The 23,758-nt window shown below is 41.9% G+C and overlaps 1 protein-coding gene across 1 annotated transcript in view; it reads left to right on the forward strand.

Annotated features, from left to right (window-relative positions):
• LOC128753317 (mastermind-like protein 3) overlaps positions 1 to 23,758 on the forward strand; it is a 78,000-nt gene that overhangs the window by 46,200 nt on the left and 8,042 nt on the right. The window contains exon 4 of the mRNA XM_053854903.1: positions 22,481 to 22,741. Coding sequence (XP_053710878.1) covers positions 22,481 to 22,741 — 261 coding nt within the window. The remainder of the gene's footprint in view (positions 1 to 22,480; positions 22,742 to 23,758) is intronic.

The following is a 23,758-nucleotide window of genomic DNA, read 5'->3' on the forward strand; positions in this document are numbered from 1 at the left end:
CACTTCGTGGTGAGCTGAAGCAAGAGCAAGAATCTGAACGACCGTCTGTGGTTAGACAACAAAAGCCATGACGAAATCCTGGACTGTTATGTTGGAGGAAGTTTGAAGTGGAAAATCAACTACGTCGAGAAACTAACCTTTAAACTGCTCTGACGCCAATAATCTGCCTTTAATGGAGCCGAATCCAACAGTCTTGCACCTGATTGCCCAGAGAGAGTGAGTCTGTCTAGCAGGCAGATGTGTAAATATGATGTTACAGGGCCATTTTGTGGTGTGAGTGGTTTAATTTAACATGTTTCCGTTATGGGTTTCGTGTTAAAATGCAATACGAAGGACAGCATGGCACGGTGTTGCAGGCAGCCCTCGGGATAAATTTATGAAGACATGTGGACAAATGGAGGAGGTGTCTGCTGCCTCCTGATTGGATATGTGGAAACTGAAGAGGTCAGACGAGTCTTGTATTGTTGGAAGTGAAGGGAGCACTGAAGAAGGGAAAGTGAGTGTAACCTACATACAGACATCCAAATAGTTATAGGTAGTGACAGCAGCAGCGGATGGATGGACAAGTGATTGAGGAGACAGTGGGGGGTCCTTTGGTTGTTTGGCAAATTGTGTTTGTCTTCTTAGCCGTCGTATTTGAAGAACCATCCACAAAAGCACAGCCACAAAATGATTTGCAAGTGCTCCATCTCATGCACGTCCTTTTTTCGGTGGGTTTTTTCCTGCTGCTAAATCAAGTTCTCTTATCTTTCATCTTAATATCCTGACTGATCTAGCTGCTCCTCTCATTTGTCACCTTCCTCTACTCTCCACTGCTCCCACTCCATCCCCCAACTGCATTGTTCCACCTGTGTCCTCTGTATTGCTGAGAAAAAAAGAAGGCAAATAAACTTGAACCCCAAGAAGGTGATTGATGCTTCTGCTGAGCTGCCTCTCGCCATCCTGTTGTGTGTTCGGTCTGGTTATTCCCTCAATAGTTATTAGACATTAAAAATTAGTCAGTGCTAATAAGATAAGAATGATCGTCAAGCTGTGCTTGCTGGCAACATTTCTAATGTTTCTACAACATACGCTTGACTGACTTAATGAGAGCAATGCTGTAGGTGTGAAGCTAAAAGTTCTGCAATGCTGTTTGGGCCATTTGTCTGTGGTGAAATTTACCTGGTGAAAATGGGATGAGCTCTCACGCCATAAGGGTGTAACCGATGCAGATAAATTCCCATGTCAATTACAGGGTTGTTTGACGTGGATCCAAATACCAGGATGACCAGTGCACAAAATTACCATGTTGTCTGACTTTTCCTGGTCTTCTACTGGTTGGTATAAGAGGGGCGAAAGAGAATTGACTTCAATATCGTACTTTAAAATGTAGTGTGTTTTTATATATATATATATATATATATATATATAGTATATATAGTTTTACTAGAGAGAACACATTAATCTCAAGTTACTCAAGATACTCATGATACTCACAAATTCCCATTTTGAATGTGAAAAATTACTAAAATCATATTGGAAAAAAAGGTCAAAACACTGTGTCCACGTCAGTACCAGCGGTGGCATGAGTACATTATCTTCTTCTTACTTTTTGACATGCTGTGAAAGATATACTATCCAATTCAGATTTGTACTCATGCAGCTAACATGTTATCGGAACCTTGCGTCTCTGACTTGGCAATACTGTCAAATGCATGAAAATAACCAGCCTCAGAGAGACTCTCTATGTACATGGATGCTGATCAAACGGTCAGCATAATCCACCCTTTTTGATCAGAATGAAATTGAATCCTGAATGTGCCCAATTGGATCACTTCTGTCATCAGATCAAACATTATTTCAATGAAAGGGACCCTGCTACTGTCTGTTTAGTTATCGACTACCCCTCTGTTCAAAGTAAGAAGACATGGATTAATTGCGAGGAGAGAAAATCTGTCTTGCTATCTCTGAAGTCAAGGCATTGAACAAGTAGTTCAGGTGAGACTGAAGCTCTGGACAACCAGTCTTGGTGTTGAGACTGCTTTTTGTGGTCTCAGTCTTGGCAGTCTATGGTCTTGGTCTTGTCTTGGAGTTTCTCGCTGTCATAATGGTTAAAAAGGATCATGAGCTCTTTGCAAACTCAGCAATTCTTGTACTGTTTATTTTGTCAGCTCTGTCTGATGTGCCTTTTTGGCTTTTTCTATTTCGCTACTTTATTAATTTGAATGGCCGTCCAAAATGTTGTATTGCCATACAAGTACCAAAGAACTTTGGAGGACAGATAACAAGGTGCCCATTCACCAGTGGACATCTTGTGCACTGGTCTGTGTTGTACAATACTGTAATTCTATCACACTCACAAATGCACATTGACAAGGTCTTAGAGTCTGCTTGCTCATTACATTATTCAGTGTTCAGGTATTACAGGTACAGTTTACCTGTCTGGTAAGGGCTGGTGCTCGTCCGTGATGCAACGCCACTTGTGATAATAAATGATTGTTGTATTTGGTCTCTTCAGCCAAGGTTTATTTTCCATTTATATCATCATAAGATTGTACTCTTCAGGACTTTGTACTAAAAAAACAAAAAAAAACAATGTTTTTTCAGACTTTCTTGTCCTGACATTTTTAATTTGGGACATAAATCTATGGTGCAATTGTCTATTGTAGAAGCCTGAATGTAAAAAATAAGTCAATATTTGGGGGTGGGAAGGCTGCATGTTTATGTGCGTGCATTTCATTTTGTGGTCAGTGCTCAATGGACCATAGGCCTGCAAGGAGCACATCTATTTGTTCTGCACCTCCATTTCACCTTGACATGGATGGCAGGACTAGGTTTATGAAGCTGTGTCTCTGTGCGTGCACATTTGTTTGTGTGTGTGTGCATCCGTGTGTGTGTTCAAGAGGCAGGTAGGTATAGGGTTTTCCTCTTGCGAAAAGCAATCTCACAGGTTGACACCATAAATCAAGACGGGGGATGGAATTGGAGACCTGCATGGCTGTTGTTGTTGTGTGTTTATGTATGTTTAAATTAGAGCTGTCACAATTGCAGATTTTCTCTTCATGCTTTCTGTGGGCAAAAGAATGTCACAATAACAATATTAATACTAATGGCACAATCAATCAATTCAGATTCAGATTCATCTTTCACTTCCTTTTTTGTGTGCAATCTCTGCAGTAACCAAAGGAGACAAGCAATATGAATTCCAATGATCCAATGAAGTTTTTTTTTTTTTTTTTTTTCGAAGACACATTCCACATTAATGTCACTATTTCTAGACAGTTAGAGATTGAGCCATACTGCAAAAGAGAAGAGACGTTGGGTTTGTGACCTACTGTCACAGAAGCGACATCACTCTCTCTTCTTCTATATTGCCATGGTCAATGGGGATCCCTCCAACTAGCAAAGTGCTTTGCAATAGAGTGCTGTCATGAACAAAAACATAATAAAATAAAATAACAAATTAAACAATCTGGCGGCCGAGGGGAAGAAGTTGTTCCTGTGTAGGGACAAACAGTCCATGACCATGGTGAGAAGGGTCAGCTCTGATCCGACCTGGACGTCTCTGGGTCCTGGAGACATACGAGGTGGCAGACTGCAACCGATCCCCTTCTCAGCAGAACGCACAATGTGCTGCAGTCTGCTCTTGTCCCTAGCGTGGGCGCTGAGTCCTCAATGGGAATGGGCGAACCAGGCACGTTGAGCTGGCAAAACTTGTCTTCAAGCAGAGCTAGAAAAATTGTGTTAAAAGCAGAGCTGGCATAGGTTCCTGGGGAGTTCACATGCTATAACCTTCCTCATCCTTACGGGGGGCAGTTTTCAAACTGCATATATTCTAACTTTGCAAAAGAAACATGCCCACAAATGAGGGTTGAAGTTATAGGTGTCCACCATGTGCTTGTCAAAGTGGAAACCACATCAGGCCTCATATTTACAGCTGGGCTTGTATAACAGCTTCGATGCTGCTTGTTGCAATTTTGCAACTTTTAATGCTTAAATTATTGTGTGTGCAGATCTCCCAGTCCAACCTTAAATTGAGCTATTGCTACATATTATTTCACATGTGAATTTTTTGACACAATATTGAAAGTTCATTTTTTAATATCAAGTTTATCGTCAATACCAGTATACTGCTAAAGCCCCAGTTCAAATTAAGGAACAATTTAAGTCTGAGTTAGCGGACACGAGTGTGGCTCAAATAGTCCTGGACATATTGGAATATAAATGTGTTTACCATCTATCTAGTTAGTAACTTAATTTAAGATTGGACTGGTACTGATACTGAATACGCTTACAATAACTTAAGCATTAGAAAGTAAATGGACAGGAAAGAGTTTTGATGACTTTGTCACAAAATTATTTACTTCTATACCAAAGAGCAATGTCCTCCTGAAATATAAATGTAAGTAAATATCGCAACAATACTCGTTCACCACTGTGGAAATCATTCAACACATAATAATGTGGTTATCGAAAGCAAAGTTGCCCTGAGTATTCGTCAACCAAATGTATTTAGCCGCATTTGAATAGTTGTGTGTGTGGCACTGTCAAACAACGTGGAGTACGGGTAGGCCTGAGCGGATATCTTGTTTCAAATCAATATTGTAATGTAATAGAATGCATGTAAAAGAAAATGTGCCGTAAAACTGAAACGAGGTCTGCGAGACCGCCATAGAAAACCTGGCAATACACCATAGGTACAGAGGTGCCGCGGTACCACCTCAGCATCGTCTTCCGGTTGTCGCTGCTCAGTCTGCTGATGAGGACAAAGCAGGAGCGTTTCAACACCAGTCAGAGAGGATTTAGACTGTCGAACCCATGTTTCACATTTGCTCTTTCTTTGATTGCGGCCAGATCTATCATTGTGGTGACGCTTCGGTATTAAGAGTAATTCAGGTCTACTTTGCTTCGATTGAGTACCTGCCACAGTGACCTGTTGCACTGAATATGAATGTAGAACCCAGTCTAGGCACGGTAAGAAATATGTCCTATGGAGTTGGGTTTGTATTTTTCATGTATTGCGAGGCTTGAAGTAAATATTCTTCAATGATTAAAGGTAGTTCTTTTTAAAATTAAATAGTTAAATAGAGATGTTATTCATATTAATGTGTGCATCATTAGGCCTGACTTACAGGTAAGAAGTGTTGAGATGTTGATTGGGTCAGATTTTGTGTTTGCCGTAGTGTAGAATCATTTCTTTCTTGTGTTTTTCATGTTCATTGTAATATTGTCAAAATAAATCACAGTCTTCGGTAAAATGTTGGCAATGTGGAGATATTCTGAAGTGTGGGAGAGTGAGACTACAATTGAAGTTTGCAGTGAGTGTTTGACGAAACTATCCAGTGCTTTCTGTCTACTTATTAGTCTATCTACTGTGGCACAGTAGACTGGTGCCAAATGGACTTCAATTCCTTTGTTGTGGGTTGGTCTAGGTTAATGCACTTTTTTTGGGTGCATGTTTTGTTTGAAAAGCTAATACAAGTGAAAAACTGAAAAACAAATGCTCCTGGAATATTGTGTGACTAAAGTGTCAGAATATTTTACGAACATTTGCTTAAACATGTCTAAAAAGTACTTCAAGAATCTTTGTGCAATATTAGAAAGTAGTGCAAAACTAAATCATAAACTAAAAGTTTTATTATTAACTCATTATTATTAAAGTATTATTTGGATTTGGCTACCGGTTTCCATTTCCATACATCTCTAATTGGCCACCAAAATATTATTAATAGTAGTAGTTTCTTGTCTTAAATATAAGCATCTGCATGCTAGCCAGATATTTGTGTATCTTTCTTCAGACTGAACTTCCCCCGTGCCTGTTTATAAGTGTGATGCTGTTATCATGCGTCTGCAGGTAGAAGGGGCTGCTAGGTGTTGGTTTGGAATTGTTGGTTTGAAAAGATTCTCATGGATCAAGAAGCTGACAACTGGAAGTTCTACATAGCATTAAATCATTTCAATAAACTAAAGTGAATTTTGACTTTAAACATGTCAAACTGAAAACAGGCTTTCACAGGACCAGTGTGTATGTGTGTATACGCGTGCGTTGTGTTGTGTTCTGCCGTTCTAGTGTTGTGCTTGTTCTTTGTCAGTGTGGTCTCCTGACACCCCTCAACTTGAAGGATGCTTGTGTACAATTTGTCTGCCTTAATATAATGTAAGCTCTGCTGTCCCACTATTGTCAGAGGGTCTTAGGAGTGCTTCTTATCCAAATGCTACACCACTGAGCTGCTTATTGAGTGTGTGTGTGTCTATGAGTCATTGATTGATTGAGTGTGTGCGTGCGTGCGTGTGCGCACCGCATCTGTCTTTTGAGGCTCATAAAATGCGGCCTTATTCTCTCATGTGTTTTTTTCTGGTATGCTTGGTATTCACAAAGCCTCTGATTTTCCTGAAAGACGGGAGGAGGGGGTGTGTGTGTTTGTGTTTGTGTGTGAGAGAGAGAATCTGCTGGCTAACACTATTATGGCTTCGCGTGGATGTTAAAGTGCCGTTTCTCTGCCTGGTATCTTGGGTTTTGGGGGATGGGAGGGGTTGCAAGGGAGCGTGCATGACACTGTGATTAACACACATTTACTCACCAACAGAATACATAAGCGCACACACACTGCTTCTCTTTAGCTGTTAGAATCAAGATCCCACCAAATAGGAAACTGCTTTGGAATGACGTGCAGTAATGAACAACAACATAAGCATTCATGGTAAGGGTTTCTGCTTGACTGGGGAAACAGAAACTGAATGTTTACACCATATATGTGTCTAACAAGACTGGGATTTCATTAGACACAATGGCAGAAGCTAATGTAACAGCTGCCCCCTATGTAAATGTTGCAGTGTTGCAGACACACACAAGAACCACAAGTCCCGAGGGTTCCTTTTCTTTTGTCAACTTCATCTCTTTTGACTCACCAGTGCTTTTCCCAACCATTTTTTTGCTTGATTTAATCTTGGTAAATTTTCGTCCGAAATGTTTTCAGGTCACCCCCTGCGCCTCTCTCTTTTTCTCTGGACTCTTTCACCACTGCCCATCTCTCTTTCTTTGTGTCTGCTCTCTTCCTTTGTGTGCCGTAATGTCTCAATCGCTGCTGTTGCTGCTTTACTTTTCCTCTTCCCTCCCTCTGACTCTCCCTCCTTTTTTTCTTGGCTATCAGACGATTTTCCAGCAATGTGACCCCTCCCCCTCCTCCATTCTCTCACTCCCTTGTTGCTTTAGTGGCAGAGTTCCTATCAGGGAAATGATAACGCGACGTCACTCAGTAATCTGGCAGAAAGGCTGCAGCAGCTCTCCTGCTTGTTTAGCAGTGGCCAAAATCTTCTTTTTTTCCATTCATCACTCTCCTCCTGTCGGATTATTTCCTACCATCCCACCCTCCAGCCTGTGGTCCTCTCTCTGAACATGAGACCTTGACATGTGCATCTATGTCAGATATTCACGACAGTCTCCTTGAATGTCATGTCCCTATTAAAGTCCCCACAGTAGCATGACCTTGCTCAGCAAAGCTCTCCATCATGTCCATGTTTCTGTCTTTCATCTATTCTTCTCTCGGTTTCACATTGGTGTGACAGACAGTCTGCTTTAGTTGAAATGGGAGTAAATCTGTAGCCCCCGTGTGGGCGGCAGTACTATCATTTTGCCCCCAATGAAAGTTGACAAAACTAGATGCTGCTTTTGTACTTGAACGGCTCTTCATGATCAGAACATGTCAAACTACGACACTGCCTTTAACAAATATTAGGTACATAAAAAAATTGAAGGATAACAAAATGCAGAACGTCCGAGGTAGACATGCAGTCCTAAAAAATTAAATATAACAATAAATAGACCAACTAATTTTAACTTAACTTTAACTCTCTGCTACATGATAAAGCCTTTTGTGCATTAAGTCTTCAAGTGTGAGTAAAATAAATGTGACAAAAGAGAGTTCAATTTCATAAATGTCATAAATAAACAAAGTCATTGCTTTATAGGTTACAGGCCAGAAAAATAAGTTTGTCTCCAGTATCAGGCTTTAACACAGCTCTGTGACATGTCACGATGTTCCCTCCTGTACTGAATACGCTCTGAGAGGGGTCGGTGGTTGGGGGTGTACACAGGTAGCGTCTTGGTAGCTTGCTCACTCCTGTGAAATGTCAAAATAAATAAAAGACAAAAAGTGGAAATAGAAAAATGTATAAAAGCATTCATAAATAAACGTTGAAATAACAAAATCTCTATATAAATTAATGTACAAATAAATACAATTCAAAATAATTAAATACCCCCCAAAGATCCAAGTCTAAATGAATGTATATGTATGTATAGACAGAATTATCATCATTCTGTGGCAAAAATAAATCAGATATCAAATGGTTATTTATTCATTTGACATTTATTTATTTATACATCTAGTTATGTATTTATTTATCTATAATTATGGCATTTAACGTCCATCGTACTGCCACTGCCATTTGTAACAGTGAACACATTCTACCCTCCCTAATTGAGGCACCAAAATTCACATTGTATTTCGAGCTGATCACTACTGTTGATGTTCGCCTTGTTTACATACACATATTGAGTTTTCAAACTCCACATTCGTTGTGTACAGAGTGGACATGCTGTCCCTACACGCTGCCTAGTGGTTTTGACTTGAAATGCATCTCCCATTTTCGTGGTGATGGCATTACCCAAAAAATTTATTCTCTCCGGTCACTTGATGTATACACGACAGATAGCAGTTGTTCACTTGGGGTTAATAGACTTATTTCCTAGTGTGTGTACGACTTGTAAATTAAGGGAAAACTTGGTCCTCTAAATAATCAAGAATCCTTGTTCTTCAACCAAATTGAATGGAATTTCCGTATGTGGTCCGTATTTTTGATGGATATCAGTTTACCAAATGGTCTGATATCCAGATACTCTGATAATTGAATTTTTGTCAGGTTTTTTTTTGTTTGTTTTTGTTTGGGTTTTAGATGTACTGAAACTGTGCAATAGTCAGTCCGAGAGTGGGATTTTTACATACATATAGGGATGGGCGTCTTGGAAAAACAATCAAGATTTTTTTAAGATTACAAAATTTTTATTTTTATTTTCATTTTTATCAGCAATCTTCAACAGACATTTTGACAGGGTTTAAGTGCACAAAACAATTATCACATTTACTGCCTCACTCCTTTATTTTTCAAAGCAAATTACCCATGTATTCACAGATCATGTTTTTCAATCAAACCAGTTTCAAATATCAAAGAAATATTCTGTCAGTTATTTAAATAAACATTATGAGCAGGTCAGACTTCAAAGGTCAGTGATTGACCTGAAAACTGATCGGTGCACCTCAAGTATAATGTGCTCAGAACAACAATCATTTTTCTGGTTTAAGAATAAATCAGCCTTGCCGTTTTCACGCTAACTTTCAGAATCTGACACAGATGCCCACCATGGTCATCAAATAAACAGGAAACAAAACACACTTAAAATGAAAGATTGGAACCACTCTCTCTCGCTGCTTTCTGCTTCAGAATGTACAAGTTGGCAGGAATTCGAATTCCCGAGGTCAAGACACTTGTTTCTTCACCACTCCTGATGTGCTGTCCTCATGGTGCCACACTCATTGATTCCCATAGTTGATTCTCTCACATCTGCTTCTTCTGGTGTGCTGCTCTGTTGAAAAGGTTCTTGTCTCACTGGTTCAGGAACTTCATCGTCAAAGGTATCTGGGTCCTGTCTCTGTCCCATTCTCTTTCAAACATGGCTTTGAGCTAGCCTGTAAACTTTGTTTATATATATATATATATATATATATATATATATATATACTTATTTATAATTATTGGTAGTACCTAAGTCTGACTCCCCTTCCAACCTCGGAGGAAAGTTCTGTTCGGTGTCAGTGGGAGGGGTGTGGATTATTCCACTCGGGAAAATCACATCAGTCTAAATATAGAATGGATCTTCCAGTTTTCTTTCAGTTCATTTCATATTGGACCTTTAATCTCCTCCTACAGATTCAATATCACAGTCACTAAACATGTGTCCAGCTGCTTGTTTCTCGTCTTGGTCCCTTGTGTTTGTGTAAAGACATGATTTGATATGAGCCACTGAAGATGTGATGCTTTTGCCATATCCACAATGCTGTAAAACCCTTGGACACTCGTGGTGTTTTTCTCCTGTTACGCATCAACTTGTATTTTCAGCCGCAACATTTTGTGCGTCTGTGGTTTCTGTACACTTGTACCGATTCATCAATACGCTGCCTCTCCAGTCGCCTTTGGCACTGATTCATGCCTCACTCCTAATGGTCAAATCGTTATTTTGAACACAGTGATTGGGAGTCTGTGCATTTCTACCTCTTTATATTTACCCAAACAAGAATATGTTTGTGTGTGTATTTGATAGTCCTCAGGCCTCAAGTATTGATACCCAAGTGGTCAATGAGCGGGGCTAACTATGCTGCAATATGCCGAGGTCCAATCAATCTCAGCAGCTATCCTCCAAGTACTTCTCTGCTGTGTGTCTGGGGTTGAAGCATTAGCCCAGCACGGCCACCATGAACGTGTTAGTGGCCTTTCACTCTGTGCGTTGGGCTCAGACATCTGAAAACAAGCGAACCGGGTTTTGGCTGCGGATTTGAACCTGCCTGTATAGCTGCACCTTGTCCCATGAAGCTCTCTGCAAGGAGTGAGCTACTCGCCTCAGGCGACTCGCCGCTGGATGCCAGGAACTACGTGTTCTGCGTGAATCAACACAAACATGATGAATGCAGAGCAGTAAAGGGTCTGATCACTGTCTAGGTGGACAACAATGTTCAAAAGAAACTCCCAAAACGCTGACGTGTGCAGCAATATGAGGCTGATGCTGCAGAACGGGAGTCATTGAACAGTGCAGTGCAAAGGGACTCGCTTTGTGTGTGTGTGTGTGTTTGATCACGTGTTTTCACGTTCATTAGGCTAATAAACATGTTTTTACAGACAGACAGATTTAGATAAATGAAGACACACAGGAAAGACACTGATTTTTCTAAAGTTACTGTAGAAGACCAGACTATGCATTGATAATTTCTGACGTATGAATCTGTACTCCACTCATAAAAATCGCCAATAATCTCTCTCATTTTTTTCAACATGTTGTGAGAGCAGCGTAGAAAAATCAAGATGCTCCGCATTACGCAGCTCAGCTATTTTCTTGGAAAATAAACATAACACTCTTTCATGTTTACCTTGGCTGTGAAACGCCACTTTCTGATACAGCCATAGCAGACATTCGTCATCGGTTAGTATGTGAGGTGACGATGACTCGAAGTGTTAAGAAGCGACAGAGAAGTAAGATTGGTCAAGCCAATGTTGGTCAATAGGTTTGGGCTCGTGCCGCCCGGCCAATGTTGACTTCCTTGAAACGTTCTTCGTCGTAGGTCACAAATGAGCTATTTTGGGACGAATCAGACTCAGGCCACCGAGACAGAATGGAGTGTGAAAAGCCCCTTAACAATGACCAATAGTCTGCGCTGGTAGGAACTGTTGCATTAGGATATAGCAATGCATGTTTGAACAAATGTTTACTTGCGCCAACCATGGTGATGGGGAGGTTATGGCTTAGTGCTCTGTTCATCTGTTTCAGCGTTTGTATGAGAATGGAACAGAAAACCCCCAGAACAGATGGACGAATTTCTACTTAAAGTAAAAGTGGTGTCCTGTCATGCAACCAGCTCAAGTTTAGAGACTTGACTTAATAAAACACAACACACAATCAAATCACTCTCATGAGTCGGCTATCCTTTGGCTGTAGTGACGAAATGTGATTTAACTTTAAGCAGCCTCTTAGCTTTGGTGTGTGTGTAAAAGGACAATATTTGGGGGCCAAAAAAAACGAGTGGATGCATTTCAGTGGCTTGTCGGAGGGTTGTACTGAAACAGTGCCTTTGTAGTGTTATTACTAACCTCTATGATGCAGACAAAAACACATCAAACACATTGAAGACATGGATATGGATACTGTTTGATTTGTCATATATTTCTTTGCAGCAAAAACTGCTCATCACTCTGTTTGGACTCAAACATACATGAAAGTTGCCTCAGCCATTAGAACATCAATGCTCTGGAAACAATGTGACTATGGAATGATTGGTGCCAGAGCAGGAGAGGACAGAGACATTCACGTCTTCCTTCAGCGAGATCTTCCCTTTCATGAGACTGCAGGGGAACTCGGAAAGGGAGCTTAGATCAAGGGTACACTCTTAGAGCTGAGGTAGCTTAAGCTTTATTGTTGTTCTCTCTAGATTTCCCTATCACTCACTCACACCCACACTTACAGACTCAGTGAGTCAGTAGTCATCAATGCTGTCTTTGACTCCACCACCCACCCCCTCACTCTCATCTCCCTTCTCCAACAGTTTTTTGAACAAATCCCTCAATACTCAGTAACTTAACCCCTCTCTTCCATGTGCACCCCACAGCGTATACCGTGTTCTTCAGGTAACCATTAGCCCATTAACTACAGCATTTGTTCCCTCTCCGTGCTCTCTGTCTCGAAGTCCCGCTACAAGCGGCCAGTATGTAAATATTTCACGGGCACTTGGAGCAGCTGTTGAGACACACATGGAGGGCTTGAAATACCTCTTTTCTTCAAATATTGAGCGTGTTCTTATGCACTTGTGCACACTGGTAAATAATCTTTGGTTTTTGAAACATTTGAACTATGCTTCTATCTATTATTAGAAGAGGTGGCTGAGTCTGTGTAGTGGCTCATTGCGCCTTCCAGAGTGGCTTTCCGTCGTACAATTTTCCATAAAAACATCAGTCTCTCTTCCTCACAAAACACTGAAATCAGCCGCATTATGGCTAATCCTACGATTATTACAATTCTGTCATCGAGAAAATCATCAGCTTCCACCTACTACACCAAGGACCAACACCATGTGTCACATGATAACAAGTCATCACCACCGCAGGGCTGAACAGCTGCGCCGCCCTTCAGTTTTGTATATTTATTTTTCCTTTATTGGTGTCGCCTCCTCACATCATCAAAATCACATTTAGTCAGATTTGCAGTGTTTTCATGCCATTTGAGTGATTTGGTGAATTTGCTTTCTAAGAGCTGTCCAGCCTCCATTGATCAGTCTAGGATCGTGGAAGGGCTTCTGGGGGCTGCACCCATGCTACAATTGGGCCTCAGGACTCAGTCCAGTGGTCCACCTAGTGGTGGACCACTGGACTGAGTCCTGTGGGCTGCAAGTTTGAGGTGGATAAATCAAGTGCCCCATATGTCTTTCATCATCTTGTATTTTTTGTCTGTTATGTCCATGTATTGTATTGACAAAAAAGTGTACCTTAATAAGTTTAAGTTCATTAAACTAAAGTTAATGGCATGGCTGACCTCTTTTGTGAAGGAGTGACGGGAAGGCCAGTTCAGAGCCCTCCCTCTTACCAGATTCCCCCACCCCCCGCTCTTTCAGCCCATCTCTAAGCATCCTTCGTCCTGCTGCTGTGCTCTTACTCGCCTTCATTAATCTCAATCCATCTTCAGCCTCTGTGTGTCTTACTTCCATCTCTCCACCATCCTCCCCAACTCCCTCACTCCTCTACTCCTACCCCTCTCGTGCCAGACCATCAGGGTTGTGTGAATTCTCTGCTAAACGTCTGCTGCCTGGCAGAGTTTGTCGATAAAGTCAGAGCTAATTATCAGAATCACAGAATAATTTGTTTTTCTTCTTGTCATTCTATTCTCACCTCCCGATCGCCAGCCAGCCAGCCACCCACCCACCTCCTCAGTAGAAGCACACCCCTTTGCCTTTCTTTACTGTGTGTGTCACCTCTTTGGTGGCTATTGATCTTCTCATCTTAGAATCACTTGAGGTGTCTTTTTTCTTTCTCCATTTCTTTTCTGTCTCTCTGTGGAGTGTTTTCGCACCTCCACACCTTTTTTCTTCTATTGAGGTTTCTCTTACCGTTGTTGACTCAGACATATGGTCAAGCTTGCTTTCTCACTGAGGCTGGCTCCCACTCTGCTGCCATACTCCCCTCCCTTGACTTTTTCTGTAGCTCACTTTCATTTTCCCCTCTAACCACTGTTTGTTTACATGTCCATTTCTTGCTCTGGGTTAGTCCCCTCCTTCATTTTCCATCCCTCTCTTCCCCGGGAGCTCTTCATCTCTTCCAGCTGACTGTTTTTATTCATCTCCCTTGCCTGGTAATCAATCCTTCATTTCCCTTGCTTTGTGCAAGCAACATGATAGAGGACATAATGCTTGTGCTAGTGATGGTTTCTGGTTGCTGTAATTGGCTCTTCAAGGCTCTGTTTTGTGAAGGGAGTACTCCTGTTTAGATCAGCTCCAACAGAAGCAAGCTGGCCAGCTCTGTTGTTGACTTAACAGAAGAATAAATGTGTAATCAAATACCAGGAGGGGTTTGCTAAAAAAGACTAATAGTTGAGTAGCGTAGTACTTAAAAAAAACATCTTATTATCACAATTTATCTTTAATGAGTGATGCATGACAGCGGTGCTATTGAATCATCTGCAGCCAGAGATACAGTTGCTGGTATTATGGTTGATCGTATGGTTAATCACCATAGTGCGTAGAAGAAACATTACATGGACTATGTTTACGTGGCACAGGAATACGACTGGAGCCAAGAAAATTCACCCCTGCTTAGTCGGAGTCGCATTCCAATACCACTCTCGAGTACTTGTACTTGTGCTCACAGAATGGCCTCCAATACCTCAAAACCAATGCTACTTTATGGCAGAATGCAGATTTTGAGTGACACTTTATGACAATTTTGTAAAATTTTTGTTTGATCTGCTGTGTAACTTGGGATCGTCGCCCAAGTCAGAAATGTTAGTCAAATAATGATAAAAAAAAAAAAAAAGAAAAGTGTCATGGCAAAAGTACTCACTGTCGGTATCTGTGAGTACTCAAATGCAAGCCCTCGTACACTACTCGTTTTGGAAACATGCTGCATTCAGGGCACGACTCCTGAATGCAGCACCCACTGTTGTCTAAACTGGTGCTTCGGCCGTATGCCGAACTGTTTAAACGGAATTTCCACCGAATGGTCAGAATCTTGGAGGCAACATGGTGGTGGAGTGGAATATGACTACCACAGGCCACTCGTCGCTCCTCCTCACTCTAAAGCCTGCTCTGATCTGGAGCAGGCACCACTGGTCTGAGACTCATTCACCAATTTTTTTGCATAAGGCACACGGTGGCCATCGATAGCTTCCCTGACTGCATCACAGAAGTTGTGGAGGAGCAATAATAAATTATATGGTAGAGCTTCTGAAGGGTTCCCGGATCCCCGGATCAGTGCCGACGAGTAGAGTTCATAAGCTGAGCACAGATGAGGAAAAAAAATTAAAGGGAAGCTGTGTTATGCCACACCACGTTAGGGCTCCTAAGATATCACAGCATAAATCCAGTGGTTCTCTTAGACAGAAAGTAGTTGTTAATATATTTGAACACACTAACCTTTGCTTTTGGACATGCTCATCATGCCAATGCCAATGAGGTACGCTATCCTCCCTCATATTCTGAAATGCTAAATGAAAGTTAGTGATCATCTTGCAGTGTTAATGATCAGATGCAAATAAATGGAGGTTTGAGGCACTGTTTCAGCTACATACATTTGACTGATATAATGGGGCCAGTACTGCGTCTGAGAAGCTAAAATTTCCGTTGTGATGTGTGGGTGGATGTTTGGAGCATCTGAATCTTGCACTTAAGTGAAATGTGGAATGTTATTGATTGGCTTGTGAAACTTCAGTGGCAATTTCTCACATCACAGTCAGTGGAGTTGATGGTCCATTTTGTTTCCCAGTGAGCATACATTTGCGAGAATGACCTCTCTTCTAGCTAGCCTTTGTGTGTAGGGTTATTCTGCATATTCCAGCTGAGAAGTAACGGATGCTGAAATTGCTCTCCAACTTTGGAGATTCCTTTGTTGACAGTCCTATAATGTGATTGAAAACGCTGTCATTGATCAACACCATGTCACTTCCACAATCGCAGCAGCTGTTGTGAGGTGATGGGAAACTGTACTTCTGTCGATTTGTGGTTGCATCACCATTTCCTTGTGTTTCTTGCACTTCTTGACTTACTTAGAGTTTGTCATGCTAATGTATTATTTGTTTGTGCCCTGATCAGTACTTCAGTCAGTATCAGTATGTTACGCTATTGATGAATACGGTACAGAGACATGTTGAGTCGTAGTGATTAATGAAGGGGCTTCTCTTGTGAGACAAACGCAATAAAGAAGAGGGAATGGAAAGAGAGACAGCAATGTGCAGAATGTTGGGAGAAGCAAGGCAGACGAGCAGTGCGATGACTAGAATGCAATAATGTGATAAAGCAGCCGAGGAATGGAGGTATTTCCACACTCTGACTCTCACAGAGCCGTTGCAAGTTTTTACATCAAATTTCATCATATTACCAAGGGCTATTTTGGCTCTGGAGCAGACAATAACCTGCTGTGGAGTTATTGAGATGCTGACTTCGGTGATGGTCATTCTCTCTCCCTCTGGTAAGGTAAATCAGAGGAGTAAAGGGAGAAGGATTAATGGTCTACAACTCTGGGCATGTGGGGGCGATGGAGGAACAAGATAAGGCAGTACAGAGAGTTGAGGCTAAATGTAGAAGACGCATGGAAATCACGGCAGTGCTGTGCTCTAAAGGCTGATCCTTTGTGTTTGACTGATATACTGATGCTTAACTTCTTATAGAATATAAATAAATATAAATAGATGCATTTATCATCATTTTCTATCCTGTATACATTCAGTCCTGCATACACTAGTTTACCTTGTATCCCTTTAGTACTGTAAAATACTGTGATTGGAGGACCAGAACCAGATGTATTATTATTATTATTGATAGTGGAAATATTTCACTCAACAAAGTTTGCTAAGGGTTATTATGCTTGAGTAATGGTTGATTTTCATGCTACAAATTGGTTGGACCTGGAGGTCAGTGTTGCTGTGGTCTTCTCATCATACATTCAACACTATGTTGTTGAGAAGTGTTCGTTGTCTTATGATGTTCATGTGTTCTATGAGAGAGACTGAATGCCCCTCCTCTGTCTGAGCTGTTCCAGATTGTACTTGCTGTGTAATATTCTAATTACTAAGTATTCTAAAATAATCCAAACAACATGGTGGCTGCGGTCGTCATCATGTCAGCCTCATGTCTAGTGAGTAGTGGGCTTGCGTATAGCCCTCCTCACCAGATCAGAGGAGTCTATGTGAATAGGTGGGGAGTGGAGGGAGTAAGATGGAGGGAGGATGGAAGAGAGGAGAATCAGATGGTGTGAAGATGTGAGGAGGGGGAGGGTGGGAGGGAAGAAGAAAGGGTGCCTGAAGCAACTGAAGAAGGAAAGATGGAGAGCAGAGGGGAGGAGAAAGCGAGAGACGATCATCCTGAGAATATGGCAGGAATGAAAGAGAGATGGAGAGAGGAGAAGAATGATAGCCTTACAGCAGCACCTAATGGCTTCTCTGGAGAGAGGGGGAGGGGGAAGAGAGGTAGGAAAGCCATAATGGGGGCCATTTTACAGATTTACACAGGGAGGGGGAGACAAAGAGAGGTTGAGGTTGCATGATCATGCGCTGAAGACGGAGCAAAGCAGAAAGCAGTCAGGATAAATAGAAGGAGTGAGTGGGGGGGGGGATGAGGAATGAGATGGGGACACATCATGGCTTTAACTGAACAACAGCCAGAATAAAGATGGATAAATGAGGATGCAGAGAGAAGAACGTGGAATGGGAAACGATGTAAAAAGAAAACATGGAGATGGAGGTGAAGTGCAGGGGGAGGTAAAGGAGGGACTGAAGTTGAGATGATGTATCAGTTAACAAAAAAGAGATTAGGTGAGACAGAAGGTTGTTGGTACATGGTGCATTCGACAAGGGCTGTGTGATGTCAAAAAGGCAGTTTCCAGTCACCAACAAGTCAACAAGGGTAGGTGATGAGAGGACCGACGTATGTCCATCAGTTAACGGCTGTGTAATTGCACTGAAAACCGTTATGAATAATTCAAATCCTCTTGATATTTCTTGATACGCAATAACCAGACACTTGACACATATGCAGGAGCAGTGGTTTGTGTATGCCTGTGCAGCACACAATAGTCGCCATTGTCGCCCTCCTGCTGCACACGACAGACTTAGGTACCACTTTTAAAAATGTATTTTATTGCATCATGTCCATCACATCAATGAACACACGCACACATAGAGTTAGAACCTGTGCTCACTTCCATCACACAACCGCATCAATCTGTCTGTGTCTTTAAGGTTTCCATGGTGACTGTTTCCAAGGTGATATGCTGTACCACTGGTCTTTCTCTGTGTGCTCTGTCCCTGCTCACCCTCCCTGACCGCTTGTGATCTCATCCTGTTGCTGCTCTTCCTCCTCCTCATTCTTGCTCTGTCCTCTGCTCGCCGTCTTTTAGTCCGTCCCCAACAAGGAAATTGCAGACTGGAACCAGCAACTGCTCATCTTCCTCAGATGGATCACTGCATCAATTGTCTAAAAATAATCAAGGGTTTACAACATGGATAGCATTTGATTCTTTTGCAGTGTATATGTTGTCTGTGCTCAAAGATTAAATATGCAGTTCAAATGATAGCTGTTCGTTTGGCCTCCTGCCAAGGAATCAGCAAATCTGTTATTTTCATGCTTTTGGCAATAAACAGAATATCATTTGGAAATACATGAAAATATACAATGTTTGTGCATTTACTGAGTCAGGTTTTTGTTTTGTTGCCAGTTCTTTTACCTTCACATTTTTCAAATATTTCATTTATCTTGTTTATTGACCCATCATCATGTTCAACTGTGATTGTCAAATCAAACAACAGGCGATATGCCAAGTTTTTTTGTTTCTTTTTTTCTAGAGTTGAATCTTGCTTCCAAATTCAAAGGGAAATCGCTGTCTCTACCGTTGTTATTCATTTTGTGAATTCTACATGTGTTGCAATGTGGTTCTGAGAGTGTGAACTGTGAAGTCAGAGACTGCCGTTAGTGGGTGGCCTCTGGTGTGTGTGTGTGTGTGTGTGTGTGTGTGTGTGTGTGTGTGTGTGTGTGTGTGTGTGTGTGTGTGTGTGTGTGTGTGTGTGTGTGTGTGTGTGTGTGTGTGTGTGTGTGTGTGTGTGTGTGTGTGTGTGTGTGTGTGTGTGTGTGTGTGTGTGTGAGAGAGAGAGAGAGAGATTGGTTGGGAAGAGCTCTCATGCTGCAGGGATTCATTTACTTCAATTGATCCTCCCCTGCATGCCCTCATGGATCTCAGTGCTCAACTGCCTGGCATTCACCTGGTTCACTGGGTAGTTAAAGGAGAGTCCCCAGAGACCCTGTTAACCCACTTCTAAGTGAGGATATTCCTCTCTGTGTAAATGTTTCCGCGGTTTGTGTGCGTTTCGAGGGGGAAAGAGGGAAATAGAAACAGGAATAGGCTAGTTAGGCTTAAGAGCAGAAAGATGATCAATTCCGACAGTTTAAATATAATGCTCTTCTGGGAGCAACCGGGAGTGAGGGCATGTTTCTGGAGGAGGTCTTAGCTTTGCTGATATTGGAGATGGAAAGCTCAAACTTCAGCAGGTTCCTCACAGTTCTGTCCTTCTGTCATGTTCTTCTTATTGAGTTATGAGTTACCCATTAAGATGTCAAGCTTGCTGACCACATTAGTATGCAGTATTGTGTTCTGCTTGCAATTGGTGGAAGTTTTTCCTTTTTTTTTTTACACAGTCCGAAATAAGGTTGACTGAAGGACACTCTGCAGTGACTTAAATAGAAGAGTTCACATTAATTCATTGTTTTGTTACCAAAATGGTGTTGCCACCCAACACGTTTTTGTGCTTACATATTTGGGATGACCCGAAAATCGGAATTTTTGGTCAAAAATGACCCAAAAGTGCATTTTCCTTTTTCTGAAAGACTTTAAGCACTGAAACAATATGGCCAAATGAAGTGCTGCTTGCGTGCGATTGTCTGATCAGGCTTCTTCATCATGTGTGATAAGGACATCGCTGGACAGTAAAATCTTTTCCTCCTCATTTTCTCTGACTTTTCAACTTTTCTTTTTCTTCATGTAAACATCACTGAGAAATATGTGTTCTCCACTCAGCGCTGTCTCTGAGTCTGAGCCTTCTGTTCATAGCCAGCACGTGTTTATAGTTAGCTGGCATTTATTCTTCCCACAGTGCACTATCATGCAATGACATAATAGTTATTTTAGAGTTTTGGTATTCAGCCATCTCGTTTTCGGCTAAGAATTTTCATTTTGGTGTGTCCCCAATCATAAAAAAATATGGATGAAGAAATTTCACACAAGACATTACGGCGTGCCTCCTTAATCGCTAGATGTGGAAGGAAGGTAATGGCGGACATGAAGGATGCCAGCAGAGTTTGCATCAGGTAGATTATTAGCATATTTTCCTTACTCGGGTAAGGAAAATGATTTTTCTCTGACTTGAGTCTTTTGATTTAATGTAACGTTTCTAGACAAACGACGTGGGCTTGAAGGTCAGGGACAAATATTTCTGACCCCATGTATCCCTGATCTCTACCTATAATTAATCTATCAACTTCCTCCTTGTCCCAGACTGTGGTCAAGCCTCAAGGTGCTCAGCAGGCTCAAGCATGCAGCTTTGGGTTTGACCAGTTAAATTCAAGTGTTGATTTCATGAAAATATTTTTCAAATTACACCCCAGCTTCACCTGTATCTTCAGTGTCATGAACAGTAAACCACATGCACCTCTCTGACTATGCTTCAACATGTGTGTAGACTGGTTCTCTGTTGCAGTGGATGTGCATCTCCATCCATCCCAGTTCCCCTCTGCTCATACAGTGACGTCCTTCTCTTTCACGAGTGGGTGACAGATGTGATTCTCTCCGAGAGCACAGACAGCACACGTTCTGCTGCAGGGCGCCTCTGCGCTAACAGACTGGAGTGTTTGTGGATGATGTGCTGTTATATTACACTTATTGATGTTCATAGTGTTGTGTGGCACATGTCACTCGGCTCCATTTCAGTGTTTGAGTTGGTGGTTTTCTTTACACACACATCTTAGCTCTCCTTGTTTCATGTAATTCCTGTCCTCTCAGAAGCTGTCTGCGGTTGTATGTGCTGCTATTAGCATCCACCAACAAACAGCGTGTGACCCACTTTTGTGATCTCTGTCAAAAACCATGGGTTTCTGGACAAGAAACTGGAGGCTTTGCTGGTCACAACACCATACAGATTTTGAGAAAAGCAGAAGAATAACATCAGTCATTGGAACATATGTTGATTTCGGTTGCATTGTCCTGTAGGTGGCCAACGCTGCATCTAGTACAGTTCATCCAAATGCCATCTGCTCCCGGTAGCATGAAGTTTTGCCACGGTATCCCACATCACCCCTTCTTTTAAGTTTCTTTGTCACCCTTCTACTTCCTCACTTTCTTTTTATGTGCTTTTCCTTCATTTATTTGCCCCTTTTGAGCCACACGGACATGTTGCCACATTTGTCTTCCATCCAAAGACAGATTTCACTCAGATTATTGTCATTGTGCTGCATATCTTTCACAGTTTGTTGAGCATCCACCTCACAAAATCCTCTCCACTTCGAATCTCGAAATGCTCCTTTCCTGTCCGTGCGGTGGACGCCCATGAGGCGGAGGAGTGCAAGGAAGAGGTAGTGAGCGAGGAAGTGGGAGAGATCGTAGATCAGAACGTCATGATTGAGCCATCTGCTGAGAGGAGGCTGTGAGACACACGCGCATACACATGCTCACAGATCACCACTGCCACCCGTTGGTCACTTCTTAACACTGCGTTTTGCCTCTCTGCCAGCTGTCAGGAATGCTGCAGACTTCGTAGCTGTAGGCATCGATCCGTCTGGTGGATTTTCTCCAGCTGTAAGCCTCTGCTTTCTTAGAAGAATGGAGCCTCCAATATCAAGGCTCTTTGTACAGCATTAAATAGATACTGTTGAAATAAACCTCTTCTCACACTTTGTGGTACATAATTCACTCACCAGCACAACAAAAATATGCTCGTCAGATAGTATCCTAACAACCTTCCTCCATCCTACCTGACTTGCTTGATTGTCTTTTCGATGTCCACATTCATTCACCTGCCATTCCTTAATGCTTCCTTCTTATTGGCCGGGGTGTAAGCTGTGTCCTATTGGAGCATGGCGAAGTGCACTTTAAATGCTAATGAGGAGGTAATGTATGCAGCCAGGACCCGGCTGAATCAGCTAGGTCTTTGCCGGCCTCTGTAGCAGTGACACCCAGGAACACTTTTTCTGTGGATTAGATGTAAACATGGGCTTTGTGATTAGTGGTCTTCCAATTTGTTAGAGATGATTATCAGAGATGAACTATAATAGCTGCAATAAATATTTATGTGTGAGTGTTTTCCTCTCTCTGCTGATGATTGATGGCGGACAGAGCCCACTTTTTTGGTTTATCACTTCATAGTGGGGTTGTATTCATGTGTAGCTGCTCCATCATTAATCCGCCTCATTGCTGGTTTGTGTCTCATGAACAGGAACAAGGTGTGGGTGGAATTTCAAGACCACCAGGAGCCATTCCACCACCACACCCCGGAGGCAGTGTTGCATCTGGAGTGGGGCCTAATCAAGGATCAGGACCACCGCCGGGGTATGTGGGTAACCAGCAGCAGGCAGCCATGATGAAACAAATGATGGTGATGGAGCAGGAGAAAAGAGTGCAGATGCACATGATGGAACAGCAGAAGCAACAGCTTTTCAGGGAGCAGAGGCAACAGCAGCAGCTTCTGGCCGAGCAGGTGAGTATCAGTGCCCACCTCATCCTCTCCTCTAGCCGTCTCTGTCTGGTCATGTAATCACCAGCAGCAGCCTGTTCTCCATTTCTCTGTGTGTCACAGAGAGAACAAGTTGCATTGATAAAGTGATGGTCCTTTCAATTTCCATCTCTGTGAAAAAAAACACATCCTGACTTTTGATAATGACCTCAATGCTCATTACGTTGCCCGTAGGATATCTTTATTACTATTTTATAAGCAGAATTAGAATTAGAATTTTAGAATGTTTTTGACCAGACTCAGTTCTTGGGACTGTCCAACTATTCAAGACTATTACGTTGGACATTTGTCCCCAAAGCATCTTCATAAGCGCACCCTTTTTCTGAAAAGCTTGTGAACACTCCTTTGTGAGAGCTTTGAAATAACATTGGCTAGTATGAGTGATGGATGATTTTGTCTCTCAAACTGATGTTTTTGCCAGTGATTTTAATGATACAAAAATTGTAACTGTAAGTAATAATGATATCATTGCCAAAAGTAGAAATTGGTTTTTGGCTGCTTTTCAAATACACTGGTTCATTTGGACTGATCTCTTGTGCCTTTGTGCCTTCTACTTTCTGTGAGTTTGGAGATTTGTTGCTTGTAAACTGAAATTAGAAACTAGTATTTTCATTAAAATGTGTTTGAGTTGAATTGAACCTGAAGTGTTAATGTGGCATGATATCTTAATAAAGCCCATGGCAGGAGGGTCCTATGCCAGGAGACCAGCATACTTGGTTGAGTTGTACTATGCTGACTCCATCATTAACACGACCAGTGATGTGCGCGTTCTACGCGGGAAACGAAAACTGTGACATTAACAGCGCAAACCATTTACACAAATTCCAACCAAACGTTCTGTCCCGTGAGGATATTTAGACGTAGACAGCACCCAGGAGCAGCTGGACAACACACATAAGCCGAATGCCTTAAGTTTTGTTCCAGACCTAACTCAGGGTTAGAACATAAGGCTTTGTTGACTCCATGCACTCAAGACTTTTG

This window comes from Synchiropus splendidus, chromosome 2, assembly GCF_027744825.2.
Source record: "Synchiropus splendidus isolate RoL2022-P1 chromosome 2, RoL_Sspl_1.0, whole genome shotgun sequence".
NCBI lineage: Eukaryota > Metazoa > Chordata > Actinopteri > Syngnathiformes > Callionymidae > Synchiropus > Synchiropus splendidus.